This window comes from Parasteatoda tepidariorum, chromosome 9 (genome assembly GCF_043381705.1).
Source record: "Parasteatoda tepidariorum isolate YZ-2023 chromosome 9, CAS_Ptep_4.0, whole genome shotgun sequence".
Taxonomy (NCBI): Eukaryota; Metazoa; Arthropoda; class Arachnida; order Araneae; family Theridiidae; genus Parasteatoda; species Parasteatoda tepidariorum.
Genome location: NC_092212.1, coordinates 61,428,462 through 61,439,393, shown reverse-complemented (window position 1 = coordinate 61,439,393; position 10,932 = coordinate 61,428,462). Strand labels below are relative to the sequence as shown.

The 10,932-nt window shown below is 33.8% G+C and overlaps 1 protein-coding gene across 1 annotated transcript; it reads left to right on the top strand.

Annotated features, from left to right (window-relative positions):
* The first annotated feature begins 3,723 nt into the window (after positions 1-3,723).
* On the top strand, positions 3,724-10,625 carry LOC107442157 (G-protein coupled receptor Mth2-like). The gene is made up of 2 exons (XM_016055645.4): positions 3,724-4,494; positions 9,595-10,625. Exons 1-2 carry the CDS (start codon positions 3,724-3,726, stop codon positions 10,387-10,389), a joined length of 1,566 nt encoding a protein of 521 aa, XP_015911131.3. The 3' UTR covers positions 10,390-10,625.
* The last annotated feature ends 307 nt before the right edge of the window (positions 10,626-10,932 follow it).

Here is a 10,932-nt window from a genome sequence, read left to right as displayed (position 1 = left end):
AGCTTAAAATGAAGAAATAAGCGTTCTAAAATGCTTTAAAAATTCAAAGACATCTTTCAATGGTTAACTAACGCAAGGCGCGATATCAGACCTTAATATAGAACCATAATATTTAAATTGGAAAGTGAAGATATCTCACGAATGGATTGGCCAGCTTACTCTCCAGATCTAAATCACATAGAACATGTGTGGGGTGCATTAGGGAGACGTCTTGCGACACGACAGTCTCCTCCTGGTAACACCCATCAGCTGAAAGATGCGTTAAAGGAGGAATGGAGACGTTTACCCCAAGAACTCCTGGATAATCTGGTGCTTAGCATGAAGAGGCGATGCCAAGCAACAATTACAGTAAGGGGAGGGCATATCCCATACAAGGGAACATTTGCCAGTTGTACTTACGCTTCTTCAGGCAATCATGTGTAACGCCACTGTATGTCAAATAAGGCCTTTTTTTGTTCCATGCCCTACTTTAAGCTTTATATTCATTTCTGCGCCATTATTCTTTTACCATCGTTTAAGTACAAAATGATGTACATCATATTCAAATTTCATGTCAATCGGATGATTTGTTGTAGAGTTATGACAAAAAACGCACTTGTTGCTTAAGTTGTACACACCATTTTAATTGTTTACACAAGGAAAGAAAAAGTTTTAATAGATTTGGGTAATTACTTCTTATCTCCGATATCCTAAATTTTAGTATGTTTTTAAAATTTTTTTCCTATAAAATTAGTTGTCTATAATCAAAACTTGTTAAGATCCATTTAATTTATTTGTTTGCATGAAAGCATAAAAAAAGTTATTTTTTGCTAGTAAAAGCGTGAATGTCTAAAATAAGTTGAACCCAATCTAACCAGAACATTAATTTATGCATCGATGCACTATGGTCAGTTTTAAAAAAATAAAATCCTAGCTATACTTTAGAGAAGGAGGGGGAATCGAAACCAGTTTGATTACCTAGTGTAAGTTAGAAGTATTCCGAAATTTTTACGACTTCTATGTCCTCAGACACTAGCACGTTTTAATGCTTTTTAATTATGGTTTTCTCAGAATTTGTGTGTTAGATTTCGATAGTTTTTGTTTTGAATATTTAATTTTTGGACCCTTAATATGTATACATGAAATGTTTGACAAATTTCTAGCTATATAATGAGGGTGGTTTCTACGGAACACTCTGTCTTAAACAAAAAATCTAAATTCGTGTAACGAATCTTCTTTGAAGAACTCAATGATTAATGTTTCAGTAATTAATGGTTCAATATAAATTGAAACGTTAGATTTTTACCTTTTTTTCCCTATCGTTACATTTGGACTTTCACAAAGTAAATAACAGTTTTAAAATAATTTATTTTTAACATTTATCTGAGAGAAAATTTTACATTCACTTCAGAATTTTAATGGTTTAATTATTAATATTTGAATCCCAAATAGTATGCATTTTGTGTTGGAGAACTGGAATGAATGAAAGGTAGCAAAAATAGTGAATGCTTTACCCTTTGTCTTGTGCGCATTCATGTCAATAAACTTACACTTCAAGAAGATCACTTGAAACTCACGCATGTGATCTATGACGTCGGCGATAGCTGCAAAATGATGCGTTAAAGTTGAGCTAATTAACGCGAAGTTACATACAGCCCCGTATCGCACATCGAATTTGTTCAAATATAATTCTTTCGAGTCAACATATTTTACTAAGCATAGATTTATTATTGAAGTTATACTTCTTATGCGATTTCCAACAAGGTTGCGTTAAACGTTTAACGCTACATTTTTATTGGCCGGGAAATCACGTGGTAGGATCCAGTTTTCCCTCATTCATTTCCATATTGTTTTGGTTCTCACTAGCATAAAAATAATAAAAGTCATAAAAGTATTGTTTTTCTATAAATATTTTTTTAGTTTGTTTTGATACACATATAATTTAATAGGGTAGTATTTTTTATTTTCAAATTTAGTGGATAACAATTGTAAAAAATGAGTGAAAACAATCCCACGGACAATGCGACGGATTTAAGGTTATGTCAAGGTACGTCTCTTGTGAATATCAATTGATTGCTAGGTTTTCTTTTTTGAAATTATATTATGACGCATTCACATACATTATTAATACAAATACATTTTCGAGGGCGAGACTTTGAGGCAACCACAGGCACTTCCACTGGTTCAAGAGGTTCACGAGGGAAAAATGCACAATATTACCGTTATTACAGAGCACGGAAGAGAGCGGATCAGGAAAAAGAGTCGTTGAATAGAACTAGTGATCCTTCTATGACTGCTGATTCTTCTACAATTAACGTTGCAGGTTGCGAAGTTTAACTTCTTCCCCGCGGAGGGACTCCACGCACTATTTTTTTATTTGTTTATTTTGTTTTGTGTACCAGGCAACTTCGATTCATTATCTGTTCTTCATGCCCGTTATAGCGTTAAGTAAGACATACTCGTTATATAATGAAAGAATTGAAATCTTTGGAAAAGAAACTTTTGTAAAAGAGTATAGAATGTCTCTCAAGAGATTTTATACTTGACGGGCTTGGCTTACTCGAAATAGAATGTAAAGAAGAGTTTCTAATCAAATACCTAGTTCAAATACCATGTTTCAACAACCAATCAGGATATACACACCTGTACTACGTCACTTGGCAGTATTCCATTGTCTTCATTTTGTTCTTCAATACTGCATGAATTATTGATTTACTCGAAAAGTTGAAGCATTGATTAAATGTTCAGATTTGCCTTTTAAAATTAGTTTATTCTTAAAGAAACATAATTAGTATAAGTTTTAAAGCTGGTACTCGCTTATCAAGATGGATGTAAAAAGAAAATATAACTTTCTAAAAGTTATATATTACATAATTAAACACCGCCATCCTGTTACTAAAATAAACATTGAATTGGAAGATTAGTGACAAAATGTATTATAATTTGTGAATTGTTTGAAACACTGATACCCAGAACAGAAAATATAAATTGAAACGTAATTACTTTTTCTATAATTTGCTTTTTCTTAACAATAGTAGAATCTAAAATGGTAATTACCGATGAATTAAAAGTTGAAATTTCATCTTTATTTGAAAGATATGCTTTCGAAGATTTGAAGGGAGTTTTTGAGAAGCATTTAAGAAACAAACACAACGCAAATTTTTTTAAAGACGACTGATTTTACAACCAAAACACTTAATAAATAACTTGAGCAAAATCTGCCGAATATTTCAAATGTTAATATTGTCAAATGTTAATTCAAATATACGAATATTTGAAATTTGATAATTTAAACCATTAGACCAATTTAATTTAAATTTTTCTGCTTTGTCAATTAAAATTAGGCGTAAATGTTTTTAAAACATTTCCAAATTATGCGAGCATTATTAAATAATAAATATTAATCATTTAATTAATCTTTCAATAGTCAAAAAAAAATCTAATTTGAAAAGTAAACAAATTTTTTCACCAGTTCCATCGACGCCATTTTAAATGCAAAATCAAAAGTTTATAAAGAATCGGTTTAATAGATTTTCAGAGTTCAAAATTTAAAAATAAGATTTCTTTGCCATGGTGAACAGTACAATTTGTGGTCTGTACAAATGCACTTTTGCACACAATGTACAATTTAAAATATGAGCATTTACAACTTTGTTCATTGTAGTAATTTTATCTTTTATTCTTTTTAGGCCCATTTAAGACCAGACGATTAGGACGGAGTTTGGAGAACTTATTTCTATAAAGATGTCTGGATTTATGTTGACAGAAACGTTCATTTTCATTCTATTTACCCTTTTCTCATCATACTCTGCTAAATCCTTACAAGACCCATTCGACGTCTTCAGTGATTTTGATGAAAATCCAGAATTAGAACATTGCAATATCAGTGCGGAAGAACAAGTCTTACCAAATTGTACTACATATTTGACGTCTCTCTCTTTCACTATCCTATCTAATGGGAACTTGTATTTAAAGAACCATAACCAAACTGCCCGAGACAAGTTTTACTTAAAAAATGGAACTGCCTATTTCTGTGACAAAGATGTTGCGCTAACCACTACATTTTACAACTTGAGTGAAATTTTGATTCAAACTATCACCACTTCCTTTTACAACTTTAGCAAAGATGTTACAGAAACTATTACCGCTTCGTCTAACAACTTTAGCGAAGAGTTTCAGCGATGTGCTCAGGTTCAAATAGAGCCAGAAGAGTACAAATTACTAAAAAAGGGCACCATATATATTGAAATATATTCAAAATCCTGTGGACCACTGGACTGTTTAATAGTTGACTCTGGCGTTTGCGTATGTGTGCCATCCTTTGAACAAAATGGCAGCTTGCCTTATGACTGGGAAAAGTTTTCCGAAACATCAGACTATGTCACTTTCACTGGACTGCTCGTATCTGTAGTTAGTCTTATATCCCATTTGGGCAGATTCTTGTTGGTACCGGTAATTCGCAACCTACCTTTGTTTTGTCTGGCATCGCTAAGCTTGTCGCTGATAATGGCATATGTAAGAGATAAGAGATATTTATTTTAAATATATCTTTATTAATCGTATTCGAATCAAACTCGACATAAAAACATAATAATTCCAAAAAGCAATATTTACGCACGTAGCAACAAGTCATACTTATGCTCGCCTTTGAAGCATTTAACTGCTTACATTCAGCCATCCTATAAATGGATAACCCCATCCATGAAAACAACAAAAATCAAAAGAGTCAACTAAAGTACATAGTCCTTTAAATAGGAAGGTAATTTTTTTGGTCTTTTCTGTTGAACATTTAATTCATCTCTAGATGTGTCTTCCGAAATCTGAGACAGAACTAGCGAGTCGGTGATTATCGATGGTTCATTATCATCGTCATCTTCGTAAAACAATGAGTCATCATTTTGTGATACGTCATTATCATTCACAATATGAAATAATTTCATTTGAGATGCATGAGCAGTTGTAGTGTAAGCCCGTCTTGTGCGGCCTTGTTCAGATTTTCTAAAAAATCTGTGACTTGATATACGATGATGTAGTAATGATGATGATTAGACCTTCATTACTACAAGAGGGCCTCCATAGCGAGATTGAGATTTTGTACGCAATCCAGTTTTCTCCGGAAGTCTCTTTACAACGACTACGTCTCCGACTGAATATTTATGCGCATCGCAATGTCTTTTATCGAAAGATAATTTCATGTTTTCTTGTGATTTCAAAATATTGTCTCGTGCTTCTTGGCGCAGCAACTCGGGAGACGTATACTCATCAGAAGTCGGAAGCAACTCCTTGGGAAAATTATCAAATTTATTAGGTTTAAATCTATACAATAATTCAAAAGGAGCTTTTCCTGTCGATTTACTTGGAGTCCAGTTAATGCAACGCTGAATTTCTGGAAGCAATTTGTCCCAATCTCTGTGAGTGTCGGATTGTGAGCTTGACGAAATCATAGGTATTAAAATGCGGTTTATTCGCTCTACTTGCCCATTTGCTGCTGGTCTTTGACTACAGTTTAAAGTATGTTTTATTCCATGCTTCATACAGTATTCTTTAAAATTAGAAGACGTAAAACAAGTTCCACGATCCGTTATTATCCTGTTGGGGCTTCCAAAATCATTAATAAAATTTTCAAGACATCTTAATACGCATCTTGTTGAACAACTAAAACAGGGCCGAAGGAAAACAAATTTCGTTAAATTGTCTACGAAAAGCAACAGTTCTGTGTTACGATTTACAGTAATATTGAAAGGTCCTATAAAATCTAAATGAATTATATCAAACGGTCGTTTGCCTGGTGGTATTGGATTCAGTTTACCCTGAACTTTTCCTGCTGGTACTTTCGTAAAGGCACAACTAACACATTGCTGTATATGCTGCTTTATATAATCTCTCATTCGAGGAAAATAGAATTGTTGCTTGATAAGTGAGACTACTTTATCAACCCCAAAATGGCCAGAGAGTTCATGAAATCGAACAGCAAGATATTTTCTCATCGATTTCGGCATTACGAATAATTTCATATACTTCCCATTAATTATTTCAAGGCTATAAAGTATATCATTTATGAGTTGGTATTTGTTTTCAAAGTTCTTGGTTTTTGTCCGAGCTTACAATTTTTCAAACACTTGATGATATTTTGAAGTTCATCATCTTGCGCTTGAATCAAAGCTGCTTTATCTTCTTCTGTACTAATATACAATACGACTGATTCCATTTTTGTTTTCATCTCGTTTATTTTATCGATTTCAGACAATTTCTCCACTTCTTCATTCATTATTGGAGATCGTCTAAGGGCATCAATATGAGCCATTTGAGAGCCAGATTTGTGCTTGACTTCATAATTAAACTCACTTAGCTGCTCAATCCATCGAGCCATTTGTGGCTTCATATTACGTTGACTCTTTCAATAAATAATCGCACTGCAGTCTGTCACAAGAGTAAACGTAATGCCAAGAAGGAATGGTCGAAGACGGCTACATGCCCACACTGTAGCTAACAGTTCTAATTTGCTTGAGTGGTAGTTTTCTTCATCGGGAGAAGTGCACCTGCTTACACAATAAACTAAACGTAGTGCATTATTTGAATCCCGTTGAAGTAACATTCCTCCTAATCCTGAAGAAATTGCGTCTGTATGAAGCTCAGTTTCATCACGACGGTCAAATAATTTTAAAATTGGCTCAGGCGTTAACATGGTCCGCAATTTCTCAAATACCGTCTGATGCTTGGGATTCCATGCAAATGCTTGACCATTTTTAAGCAAACGTGTAAGTGGGGATGCGATGGCAGCGTATCTTTCTATAAAACGGTGAAAAAAACTAGTCAAACCTATGAATCGTCGAAGTTCATGCTTTGATCGCGGAGCAGGGAATTTTGCAATTGCATCAACTTTTCTTGGACCCGGTTTAATTCCTTCTGAACTAACAATAAATTCCAAATATTCAAATTCAGACATAGCAAATTCACATTTGGACAGCTTCAACGTTATTCCAGCATCACTTAATTTTTGAAGTACTGCTCTAAGTTTTAAAATCATATCCTTAAAATCCACCGATCCGAAAAAAATGTCGTCAATAAAGCATGTAACGCCTTTCCACATTAGGTCACCGAGTGCCTTTGACATGCATCTTTGGAAAACAGCTGGACCATTAGACAATTCAAAAAATAAACGTGTGGGTTCAAAGTGACCATCAGGTGTAGTAAATGCGGCTTTTCGAGATAATTCATTATCCATAGGTATTTGATTGAAACCTTGACAAGCATCAAGTATGCAGAATAAGTTGAATCCTGATAGTTGATCTAAAAGATCATCTGTACACGGTAAAGGGAACTTGTCTTTCACGGTTTGAGAATTAAGTTTCCTATAATCGATAACCATTCGATATTCTCCAGTTTTCTTCTTTACAAGCAATACAGGACTACTATATTCAGATGAACTATCTCGAACAATACCTTGTTCCTTCATATCGCTAACTATGCCACGCATAATCTCTCTTTCATGATGTGAAGTACGGTATGGCGACCGAGAAACTGGTGAACTTCCAGGTTTTTCAGCAATGTGCATAACTGTATTATTAACGCAACCTAGCTCATCAGGCTTCAGAGCTATACACATTCTAAACTCATTTAACAAATTACTTATATGCTGCTTCTGATCTGTTGTTACAGTTGGACCAACTTTAATATCGTCACATCGAATAGGTTCTCTTTTAATATTTTTGTTAACTAAAACCAATTTACTCTCTTCACAGATGTCTGTATTATCAGGAGTAAAGTCTGTCAGCCATTTGCCTCTTAGAAGAATGCGATCTTTCTTAAGATGAAGTTTGCTCTCACTGAAATTCGCGATTGGTAATTTAGCTTTACCGTCTTTTATCAAGTAGGCATAATCACTTTCATGTTTACTTATAAAAATTTCTTCACTACCGGTTTGGTTACTATTGCTGATTACTTCTACCATTTGTACTGTGTTTGGCAGAATTTTTACTGGTTCTGATATTTTGAGAACAGCGTCTTTGAAGTCTTCAATTTCAAAATTCTTAAAGCATGGAAATTCATTTACACTAAACAGCATTGATTTTCCTTCCTTTCTAACCATCATCAGATCTGGTATATCTAGGATATCTTTTCCAATGAGTATGTTAGGTTCCGGAAACGTTTCGTCTGCCACAATATGTAGTTTTACATCATTTAGTACCAGTCTGTCAATGGTTAAATTTACTGCGCAAGCGCCTAATGATTTTCTCAACCCACCAACTCCTCGTATGATCATAACGTCACCATTATATGTATTATATACTCCTATCTCTTTAGAGAATGTGTATTTAATCATTGATATGTCGGCAAAGCACTTGTAGCTATCCCATGTACAAGAACTGTGTTACTAGTAGTAAGATTTTCGATGGGTGATAACGTTGAAACGTTTACTGACGGTTTGCTAATTTTCTTAGGACATTCTTTCGTACCGTGTCCTTCTGTGCGACAAAATGTACAAAATTTTGGACGCTTTGGCTTAGAGCAGTCACGAGAATAATGTCCTTTTTCAGAATAATTATAACATATTACGGATTCTAACCCTTTAATTCTAACAACTTGATCATTTCCTTTTACTCCAAATTGATCACATAGAGAGGGTACCTGAGAGTTATTCTTGTACAACTCTTTCAGTTCAATATAATCGTCAATTTTATTCACTAATAACATTGACGACTTCAACAAGGACCACTCACTGACATAATATTCTTGAACTGCTGCTGGTGCACTTTGCTTAATTCTGTCTGATATAATTAAATTTTTTAAATCTTCCACTGTTTTTATATTTAAACCTTTTATCCATCCATCAAAAAATGTTTCAAGTTCATAATAATATTCTCGCCAAGTACTATCAATTTTAATTTTATGCGAATAAAACAACTGTTTAAATTTTTCAGGACTCAATTTATATCGTTTCAATAGCAATTCCTTCACATGAGAATAGTTTTCCGCTAATTCTTCTGATTCTCGCAAGATTATTTCAACTATATCTCTAGGTAAAACACTAGTCAAACAAGCCACCCATAAGTTTAGCTCCATTTTAACTCGTTTCATTAATTACTCTTTCGAAATGCACTAAGAATAAACTTATGTCGTCATTTTTCGAATCAAAGTACCTTAACTGAGATTGCCAGTCTATTTTTGGTTTTGGCGAATCAATAGGTAAATAAGTGCTAGTGCCAACGTTCCCTAGGTCCAATTTTCTCATTTCTAATTCATGATTTCGCATAGCTTCTTTCTCACCAGCGGCGACTTCTCTCTTAGCAGCGGCAGCCTCTGCTTCTCTATCCGCATTTAAATTGAATATCATTCCTTGTACCAAATCCTCATCATAGTTTTTACTATTTAAAATCAAGTTTTTTAGATCTACAACCTTAAAAGCATCGTGTACTTCTTCGCTAAGTTCCGTTACAATAACCTGTAACTCTGACTTGCGTACTTTAGACAAATAAGACATCGTAAATTAGGAAAGAAAAGAAACATAAACAACAAATTACCGTTCTTTTTATCCCACTTCTGAATTGTAAGAGATATTTAACGTATATTTTAAATATATCTTTATTAATCGTATTCGAATCAAACTCGACATAAAAACATAATAATTCCAAAAACAATATTTACGCACGTTGCAACAAGTCATACTTATGCTCGCCTTTGAAGCATTTAACTGCTTACACATACATCTGCTTTTTAGTCACTTTTCTTTTGGAAAGTGATGTACTATGTGCTGGACTGGGCATGAGTGTTTATTACTTCTTCCTTACATCTTTCTTTTGGATGAATGCCATAGCATTTGATGTTTGGCGATCATTTAGAGTTGTGATTCGCGAGTTAAGAATAACCAGCAACAAAGTTCCGTGGAGAAGATTTCTTTTGTACTCTTTGTACTGCTGGGCAATCCCTGCTTTACTGACAGTCCTGGTTAAAGTGTTCGATTCCACTAACATCTTACCAGAAGATTTGAGGCCATCTTTTGGACACCAGTTTTGCTGGTTCGGGCAGCGCAAAGCCTTACTTCTGTTCTTCGAAGTTCCATTAATCATTGTTATGCTCTTAAACGGAGCATTTTTCGCCGATGTCATCTTCGTTATCAACCGAGCAACGATTAAGTCTGGATCGGCGCAGGATGTTAACTTGCGAAGAAGTTTCGCCATGTTTACGAGGTTGGCTTTAATTATGGGCTTAACTTGGGTGTTTGGTATCGCAGCTGGATTTTCTGATAATCCCTTTTTGTGGTACATTTTCATCGTCCTGAATACTTTACAGGGGCTATTCATTTTTGGAGTATTTTTGGGCAGCTCAAAAGTGCGTAGTTTTGGTACTAAGCAGAATAGAAGTCGAAGGAGATCTAAAACAAGCGTTAGAACAGTATCTGCAGTTCTGTGATAGGTTTAAATTCATGTATCAGTGTATTTACGTTTCATACTCAGTCAAACACAGACTCTAAATGTATAGTACAATTTATAATGTAAATATTTTAAAGTGTATATTTTATTTGATTTCTACGCATGTGTATGTAATATGTTAGGACATTCTGTGTCCGTGTGTGAATATTGTAAGAATTTTTTGTGTAAATTTTATTGTGACTAATTTTTATGTAAATAAAGTGCTAATATATTTTTAACAAAATTTCGAAATTTAAAGGTTTCTTCCTGAAATTTCAAATATTTATACGCAAATAATCTGAGTTCTAATTACGAAACTTATTTAATTTCTTTTCAACTGAACAAATTGTTAAAGCAAAATGCTGGTAGCGTAAAAATTCCTCAGTTTAAGAATTTTAGTCAGTTGCAGTTAACAAATATTTTTAATAAATAATTTATTTATAAAATTTGAAAGGAAATTAATTTCATGATAATGTTTGAACTTCTATACTTATGTCAAAATCACTGAAATGTAAATACGCTTTTCACTTAGTTTCAGTGAAGT

Bases quoted from the DNA above. Each gene is read 5' to 3' on its own strand.
- LOC107442157 (XM_016055645.4), top strand. From the start codon at position 3,724: ATGTCTGGATTTATGTTGACAGAAACGTTCATTTTCATTCTATTTACC. The intron at 4,495-9,594 runs GTAAGAGATAAG...AACTCGACATAA, and splicing joins TGTCGCTGATAATGGCATAT to AAACATAATAATTCCAAAAA.